General features: G+C 47.7%; 1 protein-coding gene across 3 annotated transcripts in view; it reads right to left on the minus strand.

The window, feature by feature from the left end:
- Positions 1–15,661: 15,661 nt before the first annotated feature.
- SMOC2 (SPARC related modular calcium binding 2) overlaps positions 15,662–21,638 on the minus strand; it is a 153,337-nt gene continuing 147,360 nt past the window's right edge. For all 3 annotated transcript variants that reach the window (XM_088024226.1, XM_028103337.2, XM_028103336.1), the window contains exons 12-13: positions 18,345–18,382; positions 15,662–15,762 (exon numbers count right to left, since the gene is read on the minus strand). In XM_088024226.1, the coding sequence (XP_087880352.1) occupies positions 15,745–15,762; positions 18,345–18,382 (56 nt within the window). In that variant the 3' untranslated portion in view covers positions 15,662–15,744. The remainder of the gene's footprint in view (positions 15,763–18,344; positions 18,383–21,638) is intronic.

A 21,638-nucleotide genomic window follows, 5' to 3' on the forward strand; every position in this document is an offset into this window, starting at 1 on the left:
AGAAGGAAAAGCACCCCAAAGAAGTCGTTAAATCTCAGTGGGCTGCATAATGTGCCAGGGTGACGGAGAGCCTGCATGCGATTCTCGTTTGGTAGCTATTGGCACCCTTCGTCACCGCCTCTGAGAATCACAAGGTATCTTTTCTGGCTGGAAGTTCGGGAAGTCGCGGAGAGGTAGTGTGTGTGTGCACCAAACCCGCCTGGCCCACTTCGGCCTGAGCTGAGTCACGATGGCTCCGGGATGACTGTCAGGCACTTTCTAAACACTGCTGTTTGCATGGCCCATGTGGAGCCGTGGACGGGGGGTCACTATTTTTCTCCCTAAATGTCGCTTCATGTAGTTTGGATTCAGTAGGTTCTTTCCATGAAAGAGGGCTTTAAAGGAAAGTATGACTCATATGTTTCTAATTCTCTTATTCTTACTGAAACTTATCTAACGTTGCTTTGTAATGGTTATCTTATGTCTGAAAGTTTTTGAACTTTCAACTGTTTTCCCCAAGTCAGGACCTTATGCTCAGAAAAACAATTAGCTCAAAATCCTGCATATTTCAACTCTGAACTCACGAGGTTTGAAACAACTTTTGTGCACAAGCGGATGGTATTCTCCACAAATAGCTGAGAATTCCATCATCAAATTCCAGTTTTCTGTGTGGCCTAGTGGGCAAGAAACAAGGATCCCCCAGGGACAAGGGCGCTGAGGAGCGGAAATCAATGTAATACATCACATATATGAGGGTGCCTCACACAGACAGAGGTGCTTTTTCTCTTCCTTTTTATCTCGTTTGCAAAAAAAAAAAGGGATTTTTACTCCAAATAAACTCTGGTGAGTTTATGTCTCTGATCCCTAGGGGGTTTCCTGTTAGAGTTCTGCGGTGCACTCCACTGCAAATTCTGTCCTTAGTAATATGTATGGCTGCGCTTCCGAGGAGCTCTGGAAGCATCCACAGACATGGAGGTAGCGAAGTTGAGACCCAGCACCCTAGGCTGTGGTGCCCATATTAGCCTGGACACCCAGAGGTGGAGGATCTCAAGACAGAACACTTGGGGTTGAGTCCTAGATGCCCCGATTTTTAACTCCAGGATCTTGGACAAATAAATCAAACTCAACAAGCCCTGAATCTCTTGCTTTGAAAAATGCAAATAAGAATATGCAGTCTGCTTCACTATTGAATTGGATGAGAGTACTTGAAAAAGGAAGTAATAGGCCCAAGCACTCCGCAAATACCAAGTTATGTGTTATTTCTGTTGTCTGCCTGTGCCCCCCCCACTTCTTCCTGGGCCACGCCCACCGGACCACCAACGGCATCCCACTGGACTGGAGGTGGGCCAGGGTCCCCTGGGCACCCATCAGAACTGTCAGTGACAACATATGGCACAATCTGTGCTCGACAGACACTTTTCCTCATGGGTTTTGTGAATAGTTCTCAGGCACTGTGTTAGGTCCTCCCCAGCGAGATGGCAACAGGTGCTTGTCGACTGTTGAATTAGTGCAGCTCTAGGCAGAGACCCTTTGTGTGTGATGTCCCCACCCACCACTGTGGCTGAACCAGCTGCTAGCCACCTGCTCGGTCCACACAGCTGGCACTTCCCGGGAGACATTCCTGGACTCCCCTGGATGCCCCTCCCCTAGCAGAGTCACGAGGGCAAACTCCCCAGGATGTGCTCTGCACTTTGCTTGGAACCTGGGTGGCCATCATAGAAGCCCAGGGATCAATGAGGTCGACCAGAAGGTTCAATCAAGGCGGTATCACAGCCCAGCCACAATCTCTGAGAAGCAATGCAAACCTTAATAAAGCACTGGAATTTGACATTTCCGATGCAGTTTAGCTTCCAAGTGACAATTAAAATTCTTCTTACATGAATACACGTGAGGAGCCCGGTTCACACTGAGAGCGGGAGAGACTGGTACACAGGCTTTCTCTTCATGACGCATAACACCTCTTGTCAGCTGGATGAAGTAGCTCATGTTTATCAAGTATTTATGAGGGTTTATTTCACTTGTCCCAAGACCTCACCCACCATCTAGACCCCCTTCACGGCTTTGAAAGAGCCTCTGAAGATACACCAGAGTCAGAACTGGAAGGATTGGGGCAATTGGGTGACGTTCTCACTTTATGAGGAGCTTCTGTGTTGCTCTCTGAATGGGCGCTGACCAGCCTGTCGTGCACCAGATGCAAGGCCAGCTGGGGCTGCGGAGTCTGCTTTGGGGATGACATCATGTTCATAACTAAAACAGTCATGGAGAACATGCCAGCCTGGGGCCAGCGTGTCTCCTACGATGATGTTCACATGTGAGTCCCAGGAAGCATTTGGGACTGATGGTGCATTTTAGGGTCCTTAAGTCTTTTTTTCTTGAGTTTCTAAGTTCAGCTGGAAGGACGTCTTTGCAGCACGATCCCTAACATGTCGACATCATGCCCACAGAGGACGTGTATGTGCTCGCACAACCTGTTGACCGTACTTCTGCTCTAAAAGCAATCTCTCTCCACAACAGCCTTAAGGGGGGTTTGGAGGAAGAAAATCCACACCCCTCAAATTCAGATTTGTTTCCTTGAGGAGTATATCCCCTTCCTATTTTGCTCCTGCACCATCTCTGCTGCATGAATGCTGAGACGCCCCCACCCTCAGCGCCCCCATGGACGATGAGCTCGTCTGAGCCAAAGAAGCCAGGGAAGCTAAAATGATGGGAGTAATCCACCAAGAGTGGAGGAGGGATCCCCATAAACAAGTGACAAGTGGGGAAAGTGGCAAGGGGTAGGGAGGGAGGCCACAGTGTGTGAATTCTGAGGACCCCTGGGTAATCTTGTGAAATTGTGTCCTCAGAATTACTCCACTTTGTGTTGAGGCAACTGACCACTTATCCACCTGCTCCGGCCCTTGATGGCTTCAGGGTTACCCAGAAGCCCCAGGTCCCACCTCTAGTAGGTGGGGCCGTTCCTATGACAGAGAGGCACAGAGGACCTGCCCTTGGTGTGTGGAGCTGTGTTCATGGGAACCAGCCCACCTTGGCGACCTCAGCACTGGGCCAAGGGGTCCTGGGACCCGGGCAGCTGTCACAACCCCGCTGACCCGTGAGAGCCCATCACCGGATGTGTCCACAGAAACCCCCTTCTCCAAACCATGGAATAAAGTGACACAAAGACACAGAGCAGTCCCACGCAGCAGGACATGCATGCAATCAGAGATCCGGGCCCAGATGTGGATTTTTCCCGACCTGTAAGTGATGAGAGACTCTGGTGACAGGGGCAGTTGCTGTGCACCCTTGAAGGGGTCTGAGGCCCCGAATATTGCTCTCCTCTCCCCCAAGCTGATGGCGTCTGGGGCAGAGAGGTTCTCACAGCCCATGGATAGCAGATGCCCGTCTCCCTCCTACACCCACAAGGACCTGTGAAGTTGTTCTGTTCCTGTAATTCTGAACACACTCTCTTTTTTTTTTTAAGATTTATTTATTTATGAGAGAGACAGAGAGCATGAGCAGAAGAGACAGAGGGGGAGGGAGAGAGAGAATCTCAAGCAGACTCCACGCTGAGCACAGAGCCCAATGGGGGGCTTGATCTCACGACCCTGAGATCATGACCTGAGCCAAAACCAAGAGTCGGATGCTCAACCGACTGAGCCACCCAGAGGCCCCTGAACACACTCTTCTGATGAATAAAGAATTTGACTATACATAACACATCACACTTAACCACATTTATCCCAACCCTGGCTTAAGTAAAGGGCAGATCCAAGACATTCTTCATGGCTAAACACCAGCTCAATGGAAGAACCGATGAAATTACTAATAAACCCTTTCCATCACTAATTCCTTTCATCCATTTAAAAGAAAGTAATTGTAACCTTGACTCTTGCCCTCTGATGGGAATCCCATATCCTAAGCGTGTAGCATCTGCAGAAGAGAGCCAGTGAAAATCTGAATGTTTTAACTTAGCTGAGCTGAGGCTGCCTGACCTTTTTTTTTACAATTCTTGTGCTACCCCTCCCACTTAAATGTTTAAATAAAATCTCAAGGCAATAGGGCGACCATTATTATTAGTTCACCTCTGGATCTTTAGCAGCACATGAGGTTTTTGGAGAGCATTTAAACATAAAAATAGACCTAAGAGAAACATGCATTAACGCTCATGTGATAACTCAAGCCGTATGCTTCACGTTGTACATGGAGTATTGATGTCAACCAAAAACAAAGTTACATTTAAAACAATCGCAGCTGTCAATGAGCACTCATTCTACATTTGCATGTTTTAAGGAATTCCAGGGCAGAGAAATATGGAACTCATTGTCTTTCCTCTTGTGATCCCATAATACAGGGCAGCTTTTGATAGAACCCTCAAGAGTATTTGTGCTTTGTATGACTTGTGCTTGCCTTCAGCCTCGAGTTCAATTGGTTGTTTTTAGTTAGAGATATTATGGAAACCCAGTGGACTTACATTGAGGGATGTTTCTGAGAACAATAAGAATGAGAAAACTCGAACCTGATCACTGTGTCCGGAGGGGAGGAAAGGAACACACTGTTAGAAATCCATAACGAGATGATAGTCTTGATGGTCTTCCCAATTTTACCAGGGACAGACGGATCCACTCAACTCAGCTGGGTGCTAACAGATCCCTGTGCAAGATGCCAGGCTACACACAGCCTGCTGCACAGAGAGCAACTTCAAAGGTGGAGCTTGAACTGCACTTGAAGGCTGAGTGGCCCGGGGATGCAGCAGGGCCGTGGGGCCTGCGTGCCAAGGACACTGCAGATGGCAGGACGCGGGCTTCATGGCTCATGGACACACTGGGAGGAGGTGCTCCTGTCTTCTTGGAACTTGGGCCATTCTCATCGGGAAACGTCTGACACTCCCTGCTTCTCTGGCGAAACTTCTCCCATGTGGCAATTCCCCCTGTTTGTAAACACTTCAGGGAGATGAAACCAGGCGGGACCTGCCGTATTCCTCAAGTTAAGAAAAATAATAAATATAGTGATGTAACAGGAGTTTCACCAGGAAGCACATTTCACTTTATTAGAAAATGTGAATAGTTGACAACCATTCAAACATAGTCCAGAGACTGGAAACAGCAGGAGGGACCCATGGGGAACAGGGATAAGGCAAGGCTGAGTTAATGGTTTACACAATAAAAATCCTTTCTTTCAGAAGAGTTTTCTTAATTAAACACAAAAATGTCTTTAATCTTTAACTGTTTCTATTGTAGTCATAAGGCATGTGCTTGAATCAAAGAATCAGCACGAGTTACACCAGCCACTAAGCTCCGGATGGGAACAGCAGGTGCACTTCAGCAGCTGAGCGAGGGCAGGAGGCAGCTCCAAGGGCTGGGGGCCACTGTCCAGAGAGTCCATTTGTCGCCTGCATGGGTGCAGATCCCGTCAGCTCTGAGCCTCGGGGGCTTGCGGAAGCATGTGAGAAACCGAGTCTCTTCTGCTTGGCCTTGCAGTTAACGTGGCCTTGGGACCCCTCTCGCAGCGGCTGAGTGCTGGTTAGCGGGTTACCCCTGCTCTCTGCACAGTGAGGTGCAGGCTCCCCAGAGACGGGCTCTTTCTTCGAGTCTTAACTTTCCCCTGATGCTGCTGGCAAGATCCTAACACATCACGGACTTTTCTGTCAGACAGACTGGACTTGAGCTCAAGTTCTGCCATCTGGCCTCGCCATGTGAGCCGTGGAAGCCGTGGGCCCCACACCCTGACCTCAGCATCCCCATATGCCCGCAGGGCAAGTTCATCATGAGATTTTGAATATCGAGTGGTCAGTCAGCAGGCAGCGGGCATAAATCATCCCAGCTGTTTGTATTTGTGTAGTTATGGGGGGCCATTTATTTTCCCAAGTGCCGTCTGCCTCACGTCCCATTGAATCCACCTGGGCCGCACCAATCTGGGCGCAGTTTGCAGATGCAGAAGCTGAGGCTCGGCCTCCTGGAGCAGAGGGGCTCCAGAAAGGGATGGAGCTTCTTGGGGGCTGAAGGAGTCTTTGGGTTTGGTATTGGCAGAGAAAGAGTGATTTGGGAAAGACCACTGATACAGATAATGTCTTGCTCACAGGGTCCCCGAGCCTCGGTGCTGAGAGTCTCCAGCAGAGCAAGCTCTCAGTTGTGTGGCCATTCACCTGCTGTTGGCTTCCGCAAAGTCCACCCAGGGTATCTCTGCCATAAAAGTGAGTTATGCAGGAACTTCTGCTTTTATTTTAAGAAATATTTATTCTTCTTAGCTACAGCACACCAAAATCTTTCAACCACCACCAAAAAGAAAAAAAAAAGTGAACACTTTGCTATTTCCTTCACCATCAATGTGTTTGCTAAATAAATACGTAAAATGTATTCTATCCACCAAATCTTCAAAGGATCTCCTGGTATAGAGAATAAAAGAAAAAAAGATATTATGGAATTAAGTTTTGTTTAAAGTCTTAATATATAAAACTTACAAAGAGAAATTCATCTCTGTCGTGGTTCAGATTTCCTCATTCTGCTGAGATCTGCTATTAATTCGGAAATGTATGTTGGTTTCTCCTTTAATTTCTCATTACATGTTACCTGGGCTGTGTGCATCTCATGGGGACTAAGAGCTGGTCTTTACTACAGACGGTATGTCACTATGAAGGCGAGTGGGAGTCCGACGCACACCTGGAGGAGAGGAAAAGTCTCCAGGAATGCCTGAAGGGCTTCATAAGGAAGCGGGTTCTCTCCACACATTCAACCCTGCGTCGTCTGTGTTCGACCCTCCTCACTCGTCTGGCCCCTCTCCAACCTCCACACTGTCCCTATTACCCATCGGCGCTGCAGAGTGCAAGCACCGTTCACCTCCTCCTCCAACTTGTATTCACTTCCTTACAGTATGTTACCCAAGGGTCTCACCTGGCCCTCCCAAGTTTACTCGTAACTTCTCACTTCTTGAATGTGTTTACACCCAAGTAGTCCACATGGAGAACCTATCATGGACTGAACTGTGTCCCCCCAAGATCCATACGTGGAAGCCCAGACTGAGTGCGTAGTGCAGCTGAGAGGAGGACACCAGGATCCGAGGAGGAAGGGCGCTGAGCGTCAGCGGGGTCCGTGGAGGGAAGGGATGTTGCACAGAGAGCGTCACCTGCTAAGAGAGGAAAAGGCGCATCCTGTCTCCACTGAACCACGGGGAGGGAGAGGGGGGAATGTGGTCCCAGAGATCTGTGTGATGGGGAAGGAGGAAACTGTGCCTGCAGCCGTGAGGTGAGAGGCTGAGCAGCTGAAGGTGTTCAGGGTGGGGGCTGGGAGCCAGGGAAGGAGACGGGAAAGTGAAGGGAGTGGCTGGGGACCCAGGAGAAGATGTGGCATCATCCTGGCGTAAATGAGAGACAAAGTCAAGAGAGAACAACCCGGTATAACCAAACGGTGACGTGAATTGGCATAATTTTGTAATTTTTCTCCAACCGCAATCTACTGCGTGGGTGTGAGAGCAGAAGACCTCGGTTCCTGGGTTCACTCGGTGCGCTGCAGTTTTGCCTGACAAAGGCAGAATGCTGTCATCGAGTTGAGGACATTTGCAAAGGGGTGATTCTAAGGACAAGCCATGGAGGGCGGAACGTTAGGTCGCAAGTGGCCGAGGGGTGGGATGAATCTGTAGGATATTTTCAGGGGGCTGAGGGGCATTTCTGGGAGCCAGGGACGTATGGTCGCCTGGATCTAGGGGTGTGGGCGAGAGCTGTCTCCCCTGTGTCTCCAGGAGGGTGACTACTATGGAGGAGGAAGGACTCACGGCAGAAACAAGCAGGGACCGGCGTTGGCAGAGCGAAGCTGTGAGCCAGGTGCTAAAGTCGTCAGTGGGGGTGAGTGAGAGCCCAGGATGACATGGGCGCCACGCTGGGGGAGACGGCAGGGAACTGGAGGTGGGGGCCTCAGGAGCACTCCTGCGCGGAGGAGGGGTGGGGCGTGGAGGCTGTAAGCAGCCGGGACGGCCCTGACTTTCCCACTGGAACCCGCTGTTCTGTAATCCATGAGACGGACGTTAATGTTCTCATTTTCCAGGGGAGGACCTGAAGTCCAGAGAGGCTAATAGCCTGCCCAGGCTCACAGACAACTAGAGCATTCCACAGGGTCACACACTGCCCTCCTCAAATCAACTGCCCACCTGCGGGAAGGAGCGCATATACAACTTCTACCACCTTCTCTTTGAAAACGGAATCGATCGTCGATTAGCTTTCAGCAAAGGTGAGCCTGTGCCACGTTGCTCTACGAGAAAAGTTTCCAAGGAGAGAATTCTGTAAAAGACAAAGATAGGCCAGAAGTACACCCAGCGTCCTTGGTACGCTCCTGGAAACGTCGGCAGTAAGCCCCTGGAATGGTAACCAGAAGAGGTGCCCTGAGTTTGTGTGAGTGCGGTCCACCGCCCGATCAGCACGTGTGAGTCTGTCTCTAATTGATTGAAAACGCATCCAATTTATAATCAAATAAGAGTACTTTGGGCTCTCTGCCAGAAGGTATTAATCTATGGGGCTTTTCTGCACTCTAAAGGTAGCCATCTGGGATTGTTAAAAGCTCCTCCTTTCCGAGTTTTATTTTCGTGAATGGTTTTGCTTTTAGTACTTAATGTGCATTTCATCAACAAGATGGGATACAGCCCCGTGCCCCAGTCTCCAAAGAAGCCGGCTCTGCAAAACGTGCGTGTGTTTAGCATTAAACGAAAAGATAAGTTCGCCTACATTTTTTTCAAGCATGAGAGACTGAAGAACATGAAAAATAGCATGCCCGCTGCAAATTTATCAAGTGGCCTTTCTGTGTCAGGGTAAGCATATGAAAAATACAAAAACCAAAAGAAAAAGTTGTTAACTAAGATACACCTGAAGATAATGAAAATAAACTTGTTGGGAAGAAAATACATGGATTTACTTACGAAGGAGGTATTTATTTGATGTGAGCCCTGAAAATACAGAAAATTCTTTGGTAAATCTAATATCTTGAAATGGTGACATAATCAATCATGACCGAATTTAATGACATCATTGGTGTTTGCTAAAAGTGTGATGTATGGTTTTAGAAGTACATCCTTTATAGATACACTTGGCATGTGGATTCTTGGACTTAAAGGAAGAAATCGTGGGTGGATGAATTCTTAGCAAATCTTACATATGAGGAATTCCCAAAGGCCCTTACGGGCATCTAGTGAATTACACCTGAGCCCCAGCAACACCTTGCAGGCAATCCAGACAAAAACACAAAAATAGCAACTTCTAGAAATGAAAAACAGGTGAGATTGTTCAAAATTTGGTGAAAGAAAAATCAAAGGGACTGACGAATGTGGAGAGCCGTTGCGAAGTGGGAATGATGTCACAAGATGTGACTCTGTGACAATGCGGGGTCACCGACCTTGGAGGGGGGATGACCCGCGGCAGGAAGCCGCCACGCCCCTCTCACCGGGCTAGGACTTCAGTGGCTCGTGCTTGCGGAGCAGCTTCCTCTCTAGAGTTTCCAATCTTCTGTGACTACTATTTTCCTGTCTCCGGAACATATCTTGATCATTGTAATTAATGACATAGAATTTATTTCTAAATGTTTCACCCAACAGACCTACTTTCTGGGCACATATATTTGGAAAAATCAAAGATAACTACACTAAATCCCGGCAGACGGGGATGAAGCAGAGGACGTAGTCTTACCTTTATTACTGAAAATGTTTGTGGAATCCTGAGGCCATCTTGATCTGTCCACAGAGTAGTTTCTGAGAGCCTCTTTCATGTGATTATTGTGTGCTTTGAGGAATGGTACGTGTTTGAGTACAGGCTTTGCTTGGAGGACCTGACAAGACACCAGTGGCGTGCTCCCGAGGGACGCCGTCACCGGGCTTCGGTGTTTCTGGTTTGCTCCAATTAAATGCTGGTACGTGAGCGGGGCTCCCAGGAAGAACTGCCTTCCAGTGCAGGCTTGAAGATTGCAATGGGCACATCCTACTTCTATTTTATCCCTCTTTCCCCAACTGGAGAAGGAGTTTAACGGGAGGCTCAGTGAGTATGTAGTCCGGTGTCAGAACGTCCGGAAGCTGCTGTCTGCAGAGACTCTTCAGATGCAACATGGGAGGGATGTCCGGTGCAGATGCCACTCCAGCTTAGACCTGCCCCGCTCTGATCAGAGCGGGACCAGCAATCAGAAAGGCTGTTTTCTTTTTTAAATTGTTTTTTATTTCAGCGTAATAACACACAGTGGCATATTACCTTCAGGCATACAGCAGCGCTATCCTGCAAATCTACAGATTACTCAGTGTCATCACCATATATGGACCCTTAATCTCCTCGGTGCTATTTCTTTCAACATTAAAAGAAAAACTGACTACCAAACCAAATCCCAACTCCATTTTAAAACACATTTAAATTGCTTCTTTTATCTTACTTTTTAGAAATATGTTTCTTTTATTAGAGCAAGCCTCAGTTAATAAAATTACTAGCCAAATTAGAAAGATCATTTTCTTCGATGAAAAAGTAAAAGGCTCACCATATTTTAAGTAATAAAACTGAGTTCTTCTATTATAATACTCAGAGAATCATGAATATGTACCTTTAAACTAAAACATTCAGAGTCTTACCCCAAGGCACACTTACAAGATCCTTAGAAGCAATAAAAAGGCACCTTTCCTCTTAACTACAGTAGCCACAGTTAATTGAAAAGGAGATATAAACACAGGCTGGTAGGGAATATAAAAATTCCATCTTTTCAACAAAGAAACAATATAGTCACTGAGCATAATTTCCACTTTAATTCAGGGAAACAGAATATTTGTTCTGAAGTTAAAAAATTCATAACAAGAAGTATAAAACCTTTCTGCTAGGAAACACACATGAATTGAATTAAGTTGTCAACTTTATCAGTACTTAACCTCCAGACGTCCAGAGAAAATAGGCAAAAAAGAAAGTATTTATTTCACGTAAAGTATATAAGACGGAATAAAGGTTATTATGGGTGTACCATTAAATATCAGAGGGTGGCTGAGGCAAACATCGCTGACGCCTTCCCCCTCGGCTTTTCCAATAGAACTCCCATTTTGTCCCCAGCGGCAAATGTACGGCTAGAAGTCTGAAGCCAGGGATGCCGAAGACAGATGTCGGCAGAAGGACACTCATGGGAAGTCTACTGGATGGGCCCAGGGAGCTGTGAATGCTACATTCAGCAGGCACAAGCCTGTGCCTGTGCCCTCCGCCCCCGCAGTGTCCACTGGCACACACGCAGATGCAGGGGGCCCGGTCGCAACGTGCCGGAGCCAGCCTCACACTGGGATGGCAGAATGACCCCGAGGGGGCTGACTGCGTCAGCCTGGTCCATGTGGAATCTGTCCATCTGCTCGTGACGGGAGGAAAATGCCTCCTGCAACACCGTGACCTGGCTTTCTATTCCATTTCTTATAAATGAAGTCAAACCCCAGGATAAAATTCCCATATTTCTGTCCCGAGGGAGTTTCCCTTTGTAGGAATGACCTGCCATGTTTACCCCGATATGTGTTGCTCGGGGTTTCAGGTTCAAGTTTCCCTGTCCTTGATGCTATTCTGAGGGGGGGATTCAGAACGCCTTGATACAAAACAGTCCTAACACATGTTTGAGTTCATAATGCCATCGACTGAACGCCTGTTTTACACCAAACAGGTCACCTTGTCAGTAAATGGTGAAGCATTCCCTTCTGTTGGTACAGTATGGTCTGTGCTCTGGCTCAGTCGGATGTGGCACACTAACACGCATCCCCTTCTGCCGCACCTGTTCAGCTGTGCCACTGGACGCTGAGCATTGCTAGCAAGAGGTGCATGTCCACTTGTGTGCTGGACTGTGGTCCAGGTGGCCGGTCTTCCCTATGTAAGTAGGGCCCGGTATCCACACCCTGCCATGGTCTCCTGGTGGGCAGCATGCCTTTCCCTGCCTTGTGACTCGCTCTGAGCCATGGGATGGGCGCTGGCATGTAGACATGGGCAGACAGGTCACAAACTAAGGCCTGACTGCATTTGTGTGGTTGGGTTTATTGTGCTTCACGCACAACCATGCAGGAACATGCCCCTGATGACCGACAAGTCCCCAGAAGGTGAGGGAATGGGGCAGACCTGCACCAAGTGTGATGCATACGGGAGAATCAAGCTGAGCCCAGACTGGACTGCCAACCCCAGCCAACACAAAAAGTATAAACAGGAATAAACAGGGGCTGTTCTAAGCCCTGAGTTTTAGAGTGGCTTGCTCACAGCATATCAGTAAAGATGGCTAAAATAACTTTTTAGAGTGAAGAAATACCAAAAATGGCTAAATATCTAATTAGTTAAAAATGCTTTTTACAATTTCGGTTTATGTAGTATTGTGTGATTCACCACCATCACTGTCACCACCATCATCACCATCATCACCATCACCATCATTACCATTATCATCACCATCACCACCATCATCATCACCACCACCGCCATCATTACCATTATCATCACCATCACCACCATCACCATCACCATCATCATCATCACCATCATCATCATCACCACCACCGCCATCATTACCATTATCATCACCATCACCACCATCACCATCACCACCATCATCATCACCACCATCACCATTATCATCACCATCACCACCATCATCATCACCACCACCGCCATCATTACCATTATCATCACCATCACCACCATCACCATCACCATCATCATCATCACCATCATCACCATCATTACCATTATCATCACCATCACCATCATCACCACCATCACCATCACCATCATCATCATCACCACCATCACCATCATTACCATTATCATCACCATCACCATCATCACCACCATCACCATCACCATCATCATCATCACCACCATCACCATCATTACCATTATCATCACCATCACCATCATCACCACCATCACCATCACCATCATCATCATCACCACCATCACCATCATTACCATTATCATCACCATCACCATCATCACCACCATCACCATCACCACCATCATCATCACCACCACCGCCATCATTACCATTATCATCACCATCACCACCATCACCATCACCACCATCATCATCACCACCACCGCCATCACCACCATAAGGTCCTGCCCTCAATGCCACATGCATTCGTACATTCTGGGGCAGCTTTGTTGCTTGCATGATGTCTCTGTCTCCTTGGCAGTTTATGATTATGTCAGTCATTTCTGCACATTGATTAAAAAAAGCTGATGCATTTCACCTGATAACTTTAAAAAATTCCAGGTGTAACATTCATGGGCCTGATGTGTAAGTCAGTCAGTACACTTCTAAAAAATCCCTAACTTGGAAGTTTTTGACAAGGATGCAGGAGACCATTTTTAAACATGAGCAGAGCTGGGGAGGGAGGCATCTATCGCGAAAGGCAGCCGCACTAGGTTTGTAAAGGAAAGAGATTTCTGTTTTAGATTTTGAAACCTTTATGCTCTACAATAAGAACCGTCTGCTCCAGCCCACGCTCACCGGCTCACCACCTTCTGGGCCCACCTTGACTCTCCTGTTTGCCTGCCTTTATTTGAGCTCTTTCAGCTCCCGTGAACCCCTTATCCTCTCCTCCCTGCTCCAGAACCCGGTCCAGGCCCCACCCCATCCACAAGCATTTCCTCAGGGCTGTGTTTCCCCTAGCTCCATTCCCAGCGTGGTCCTGACTGCACAGCTGACTTGCTGAGTTTTAAAAGATGACTCTTTTCTGAGTAGAGAAAAACGTGCAAGAGTAAAAACTTATCAGAAAGGAGGAGAGAATTCTAAAGGAACCATGACTGCTTAAGACGCTTCTGCAACGGTCCAACTAAAACGTAAGAGCCTGGCCTAGGATGGGACACTGGGCCTGGAGAGAAAGGGAGGGCCGCCGGCCGCTGTCGGGTTTCTGGTTGTGGGACCGCGTGAGTGGCAACGGCTCTGAATAAGGACCTTCTTTGTTCCTTATGTTGTCTGCCGTCAGCCGTAGCACCTGGCAGTAGGAGGTGAGTGAGTCAGTCCTTGGTCAGTACTCAGTGCTCAGTCAGTACTCGGTGAGGGAGTGACTGCTTCCCATGATAGGGCCCAAAACTACATCCTGTGTGTCAGGCCCTCAGCACCGCACAAACCCACTCACATAATCTTCACCCGGAGGTGCCTGCCGCCACCCTCCCTGTTTTATGGAGCAGGACTAGAGCACAAAAAGTGGAAGTAGCTTGTCCCAAGTCACACAGCCGAGGGGCAAGAGCCAGGATTCATTCACTCCAGCCCTTTGCCTCATGACGTAGACAGCTTGAAGATTCAGCAATTCTAAGAGGCTGTCTTTTGCCAGAAAGAAAACAGTAAGCAGAGTTTTGATAGCATATATTTTATTTGAATCTAAGAAAAATGATTAAATTCAAAGCTCAGAAATATAAAGGATTATCCAATAAATTTAGGATCATAGCTGCTTCTTAAACAATGATGACACACACTTAAGCTGGTTTTGTGGCTCCAAGGTTTCGGGTTTTACTTTTGCACAGTTTAAATAAGTAAGAAGCCTCATAAAATATCTTCATGCATATGCACAGAGATCATTTTACACGACGTGTGTTAGGGAATTTGGGGCCATGAAGGTTATTTGGAGCTGAAATAGCATCACTGCTTGGCCCACACAGCCCTCGGCCCATCCTCCAAATGGCTCCATCGAGCCCGGGGACGCTCGCTGGTGCCCGCTGGGTGTGCCTACAGGCCAGTCCTGCTGCTCACAGCGTGGGCATTCGGCTCCTGACCCTGTTCTCACAAGCACCACTCAGGCGAAATTTCCTGAGGCCATCAGGAGAGAAGGAAGCTTGGGGCCTGCAGGCACTTGTCCTTGGCCGCCAAGATGAGCATCCAGCACACAGCTTATGCAGGCTGAGCCTTCTCTAAGGAGGATATCCCAAAATGGTTCAGGTGATCGTTTGACCTTCCAGTAGGCCCCAGAGTGGACCAGGGTAGGACGGGTAATGGTCATGTGTAAGAAAAGAAGCCGGGCAGACAAGCACAGACGTGGTCACACTAGGACTAAATCTACTGCCTGTTTACGCTGCCTCTGGACAGCCGGGGTAATTCTCTAAACTTTCCGGCGTGATTAATCCGAGCCCAGGGCAAAGCTCAAACAGAAGCTTGGAAAAGAAAAGCAGCACATCAAAGATAGGTGGACAAATGGTCTTTCCTACCAGGAGAGATGGCTTTCCTACTGGTTACCAGATGGCTTAGTGGTTGCGTGACTCATGGCGTGAACAAGATCTCTGGACAGCAAAACAAAACACACTAACACAAAATCCCAAGAAACAAACAAATCCATGCACTTGTTAGCGGCATGATGAGGACCGCAGCAGGTGGCAAACTTCTACGGAAGCTTCCGACATAGATTCAAAAATGCTGCGGGCACAGCGGATCTCAAAGGAAGCGAACGTGGCGTGAGTAGGAGTGACTGCCCTTGGGTGGGGAGGAAGAGGCACAGGGTTGGGACCACGGGGCCTGTGGCTAAGACTTCTACTATGTCAACATGTGTAGGATACAGAAATTAAGCTGAAAGCCATTCAAAACACATCTCCACCAAGTGCTGATTTCCAAGGTCAAAAGAGGACACATACATTGTATGTGATTAGTTTTCTGAAGCCCTTCCATTTCACAGATTAAAGCAGTCTGTTTAAATATCTCATTTCTACAAAGTGAATTTACATTTAAAGTACAAAGTGCAAATACTATGTGTTTTTGTTTTTTTGTTTTTTGTTTTTTTTTTAATTGCTTTTTGGTGAGGGAGTCTCCCACATGTCTAGGACTGCCTTGAATGTGTGAGCCACTATCCTTGCTTCCTTGGCTGAAAAAAAAAGAAAGAAACAGAGACGTCATTAGGAAGTTTCCACACCACATCTGTGAAGACCGAGGCTTGCCTTCTGTGGATGACATAAGCCTACCTATGGTCAACAGGGCAAAAGCAATATTTTTAAAAAGACACAAAAAGAAAGAGTGCTGGTTTGATAATTTGGGGCGTGAGGATTAATAAAAACACAACGCAAACATTAACTTCCAACATTTCCCTCTGTCGCAAGTGATCAGGAATATCTGGAAAAACATACTGGCTGAGAAAATTAGCATTTGCTTTAAATATTTTAAATAGATTCAGTACATCAAATGTTCTGTGCAGTCTCCTGTCTCCTTGGATTTGTTATACAAAATAATCTTAATAATCTAATTTATGCTTCAAGTTTGATAAAGGCATCATTGATTTTTAATTTTTCTTTCCATCCGTTCCATTTACAAGTCTCTCTCTCTCTAGGAAGAAATGCAACTTGAAAAGTTTGCTAAATACTGGAATTCTGCACCCTGACTGCCAATTAAAAGTAATTTGGAATGAAAAGGAAAAGCGATCTACAATCTTCTAGATCTATTTTCCCAAGTGTACCGATTTGTATATCGACTGATCCCTGCTTTTGCTTCAGTATTTAAAATAATTACACTTAAACCTTTAGGAGGCTTCTGGGCTTGCTCTCCTCCCCTGACAAAGATACTAGTAGGTGTTCAGAAGAGAAAGGAGCATATCTCCTGCATTGAGCTAATGGGAATTTCTGTTTTGATTTGTTATGGATAAGGATAAGCCATCAGCATATTCCTGGAAGTTCTGGAAGCACTTCAGAACTGTTGGAGGAGGGGTGCCTGGGTGGCTCAGTGGGTCATGTGTCTGCCTTCCGCTCAGGTCATGACCTGGGGTCCTGCGATCGAGCCCCACGTAGGGCTCCCTGTTCAGGGGTGAGTCTGCTTCTCCCTCTGCCTCTGTCCCTCCCCCCAGTTCATGCTATCTCTCACCTTTCTCTGTCAAATAAATAAATAAAATCTTAAAAAAAAAAAAAAAGAACGGTTGGAGGAGATGGGGCTGACATTTTAGCCCACATCCACGTTGGCGTGGGGGCACAGCTCTGGTCCCGTCCGAGTCCTGCCGGGAAAGAGAGACCTCAAGAAAGACAGCTAGCTCTCTCTGAATCAGTCCCAGCTCCTGGGCCCTCCTAGCTTCCCTGTGTTCAATGTTTCTTATCTGGTTATTCATATAGTGAAAGATTTCAGTGCTTGGTACTATGTTTTACTCTTCAAAGAAACATCCACATATCAAGGAGGGCATGTGTTGCGATGAGCACTGTGTGTGAGACGCAACTAATGAATCGTTGAGCACTACATCAAACACTAGTGATGTACTATATATTGGCTAACGGACATAAAATAAAAACAAAGAAAGAAAGAAAGATCCACGGCCTTCCGTTATTTTATCCCGTGCAAGCCACAGCTGCTTTCGCAAGGGACTTAATCCCGGGGTCACAGTTTACTGTAACGGCGGGGAAGTCAGTCTATCCATCCGGACACCATAAAAAGAGCTGGAGAAACTGTCTGGCTCCTTTTTCTGGGAAACAGCTGACGAGGGAGGCTCGTGTCTTGAACAGAGTTTACTTACGGTCGAGAGCCTGGGTGGTGATCGTCACCACTGTGTAATGACAACCACCTGCGGGCACCTCAGCTGGGGTAACAGCTTTCAGACCTGCCCGGTTCTAAAGTGTAAGTGATTTGTGGTAGGATTTAAAAGTTAAAACTGTAAACACGTGCTAAACAAAGAAAACCCTATCACACATTGTTCCTAATGAAATGGTTTTAAATTACATCCAAGGTGTGCTTTGGAGGTCTCCACTTAAACCCTACAACAAACACAGGGCTCGCCTTAGGAAATGTCGACCTGACATCAAACAGGTGCAGACAAAATAAAGTACAAATTGGCGAGTGGTCCTAAGAAGGGAGGATTTTGCCTTGGCTTTGAGGGAGGGAGCAATGCATCCACTACTGTTTACCCTCTGGAAAACATTCTCGACTTTGGATGGGTATGGCATGGGGTGCTGGGGAGAGACAGCATAATTATCTACTTTAATTGCACATGCAAAGATACGGGAGTCAGAAACACAGAAATATGTTTGTAAACACACATGGCAGGAAACTGGAAATCCCTTTTGGAGCAGATTTGTCTCATTAAGATCCCCAGATGAAAAGAAAATGTTCACCTGAATGCCCTGCAATTTCCTTAACAAATTATAAGAAATAAATTGTAAATCCCTGGATAATTGTTTTAAAAAAATTTCCACAAAACAACAGGACTTGAAATTTTTTCCAAAAATAACAAAATGATTGAAATTTCAAATAGTGAAAAACAAAAAAAAGACAAAATCTTCAAGTTGATGATTTTGATGGAATTTTGCAGGACTCTTCTTGGTCTCACGGGGGTGTGTGTATGACGGGTTGCTTCTCCTGGATGGTTTCTTTTTTGGGAAGGTACTTTACTTACCAAATCTACAGGACACTGAGTTTTCATTGTCTATAATTAAACTGGCAAATTATTAATGCTAAGATTCAGACTATAATACTCACCTGTCTATTAGAAGCGCTTTCAGCATTAGCTCTAGGGGCTAACAGGGAAACAAAAAAAGACACTATTAAAAACCAAATACTCTCCAGCTAATGAAAGTCTCAATACAATTTTTCAGGAAGGGACCAAAATCACTTTAGGGAAGCCTCATCAACTGGCAACCTTACTGACATGAGAAAACATATACACGGAGAAACAGCACAGATCACCAGCAGCAGCTTATGTCACGGTGTCCACACTTTCTAACAGCACAAATGCTCACGTCCCACTGTAGAAGAATGTTTCATTTTACCAAAACTTGCAAAGCACTGTCTACAAACCAGAGACCTGTCTCACCCATGCTGAACTCCCCCTGAGGACAGGAGGCCCTGGGCAGTGTGCTACCCTGGTTCTTCCACATCTTTGGGTTTTTTATTTAAATCACAAGAAACTAACATGTGTGGCTCAAAGTAATTTTTCCAAATCCTTGAGGGAGATGGAAGGTGTAGGGAGATGTGTGAGATGCATGGTGTTTGCCCCGTGGCCTCGCCACGTGGCCTGTGGTAGAAGAGCAGCCTCCCACGGGCACTGCTGGGGTCCAGCCGCTCGGCACCTGCCTTCCTCACTGGAGTCCCTCCTTCCTGCCCGCCGGCTCCTCCGTCCCTTCCTGCCCGCACAGAGTGCCACCCCCAGCAACACGGAGCCATGCGGGGCAATGTGGCCATCAGTAGAAGTAGGAGACGAACACGGAGGGGAAAGGAGTGAGTGTTCCTCAGCCGCCACGCATGGCGTGGTGTTCCCGGACAGTCGGGAGTGTTTAAGCCATTGGTAACAACGGGTACTGAGTGGTCAGGCGACCCCACGGACAACAGTCCGTCTGTCAGGCAGTATGTCTGGAAGGGACGCAGCTAGCGTGGCAATTTGCTCGAAAGGGAGAATTTGGTCAAAAATGAGTATTTCTTAACTGCTGAGTTTCTGTGTAATGGTCATTTTGGAGAATCATGAGGGAATGATGTAATGTTCTATGAATGTTTTTTCAGAAATATTTCCTTTCCTGGTTGTATCATTTCTCCATGGTTCCAGTTATTTTTTTTTCTTTTCTGCTTTTTTTTTTTGTAATAGTGAAAATTTAGATCAGATTTTCCAATAATATATCTTAGTTGCAATACTTTAAACGGAAAATCTTGTGTAATATCGTAAATTAAGAATGATTAGAAAGTACATGGGTGACTCCATTAAAAACTAATAACGTATTGTATGGTGACTAACATAACATAATAAAATAAAATTAAAATAAATAAAAGAAAGTACATGGGTTATGACCCCATCTTGTAGTGAAACGTCATAACACACACACGTATTCGTGTACACAGCCAGAAACATTTCAGGGGAAGATACAGACTTGGGTCTGATTATGTCTAAGAAAAAAGTCACATGTGATCTGTTTTTTATTTAATTTCTCTGATTTTTTTAGAATAAAACATGCACTGCTAAGTAGTGAGTAAAGATGAAGGAAACGAAAGGCACTGGTAACAGTTTGCATGTTCAGAGCACCCAAACTAACCTGAATGCTGGGGTTTCTCTGGCTTTTCACCAAAAGCAATTTCAAAGTGCACAAGGCAGGACGAAGGAACGAATTGAAAATTGAAAAGGAAAATATCAGTAGGAAAACAGAGAAATTCCTCCAGGAAAATAAGAGTTGCAAAATCCAATAATTATGAATCCAAATCCCCAATGCTCATTTTTGACCAAACTGCCACTTCTACCAAATTTTAGCTGGCTTTTTTTTTTTTTTTTTTTGGAAGGGGGTTCATGAGCTCTCCTTGGTTGCTAATAACACTATAAAACTCAGATACATCCGTTGGCATAGAGCAACCTGAGGAACCTAAGTGATGGATGTTTCTAGTGAAGGATGACGGTGTCAAGGGAGACCCTTCCCGGGCACAGGGGATGCACTCCCGCCCACTCCCTGTGCTGGCCCAGTGCACAGACGTGCCCTGGACCCTCTCAGGACATGGCCAGCAGCAGACCAGCTGCACTGCCTGGAACATCTGCTGCCCTGCGAGTGGGCAGGTCCCTCAGCCTCTGTGCCAACATGCACGTCCCAGATGGGCTTCTCTGCAGACCCACACCAGCGGGGCAGCCAGCCTCCAGCCTGGAGCAGGACAGTCCCGGCCTGCAGCCTGCCTGACCCCTGAGCTACAGGAGATGCATGGCCCTGGAGGATGGGCAGCGGGGTCCGATGTCAGCCCAGCCACCGCGCAGCCCGCTGTTTCCTGCAGAATCTGAACACGCGCAGTCTCCACATTCAAGCTTGTGCTCCATGTCAGCCGGGGCCACCGAGAAGGAGCCGAGCCCAAACATCACGGTCAAGAGATGCTATTCTCCACAGTTGTGCAGAACGCCTCCCGAGTAACCGAGGAGGTCGACTTGTCGGGAAAGGGCCTGTCTATCCCGGTGAATCCAGTCACCAGGCCGGTTCTCTCCAGAGGAGGTACACCAATCATGCTTTTACTTTCTGATGCTTTCCCAGCAGGGGCCTTGCTGACCCCGGAGTGACTGCCCCTGTCAGGGCAAGCCAGTTCCTACAGACAGCAACACTCAGCCAGGAGCAAAGCAGTATACCCACAGCCCCACACTCAACCCCTCTGTGGGGCTCTCCCACTCTGGGCCACTAGCCCCCCACTCTCATCACCCCCAGAGCAGGGACCAGACAGCTAGCCCCCCGCCCCCATCACCCCAGAGCAGGGACCAGGCAGCTAGCCCCCCGCCCCCATCACCCCCAGAGCAGGGACCAGGCAGCTAGCCCCCCTCCCTCATCGCCCCAGAGCAGGGACCAGGCAGCTAGCCCCCCTCCCTCATCGCCCCAGAGCAGGGACCAGACAGCTAGCCCCCCACCCCCATCGCCCCAGAGCAGGGACCAGACAGCTAGCTCCCCACCCCATCACCCCCAGAGCAGGGACCAGACAGCTAGCCCCCCTCCCTCATCGCCCCAGAGCAGGGACCAGGCAGCTAGCTCCCCACCCCATCACCCCCAGAGCAGGGACCAGGCAGCTAGCCCCCCTCCCTCATCGCCCCAGAGCAGGGACCAGGCAGCTAGCCCCCCTCCCTCATCGCCCCAGAGCAGGGACCAGACAGCTAGCTCCCCACCCCATCACCCCCAGAGCAGGGACCAGGCAGCTAGCCCCCCTCCCTCATCGCCCCAGAGCAGGGACCAGGCAGCTAGCCCCCCTCCCTCATCGCCCCAGAGCAGGGACCAGACAGCTAGCCCCCCACCCCCATCGCCCCAGAGCAGGGACCAGACAGCTAGCCCCCCA

The sequence above is a fragment of the Eumetopias jubatus genome, unplaced genomic scaffold (assembly GCF_037043125.1).
Source record: "Eumetopias jubatus isolate StellerSeaLion01/CBP00866 unplaced genomic scaffold, mEumJub1_p1.0 scaffold_6, whole genome shotgun sequence".
In the NCBI taxonomy this organism is placed as follows: domain Eukaryota; kingdom Metazoa; phylum Chordata; class Mammalia; order Carnivora; family Otariidae; genus Eumetopias; species Eumetopias jubatus.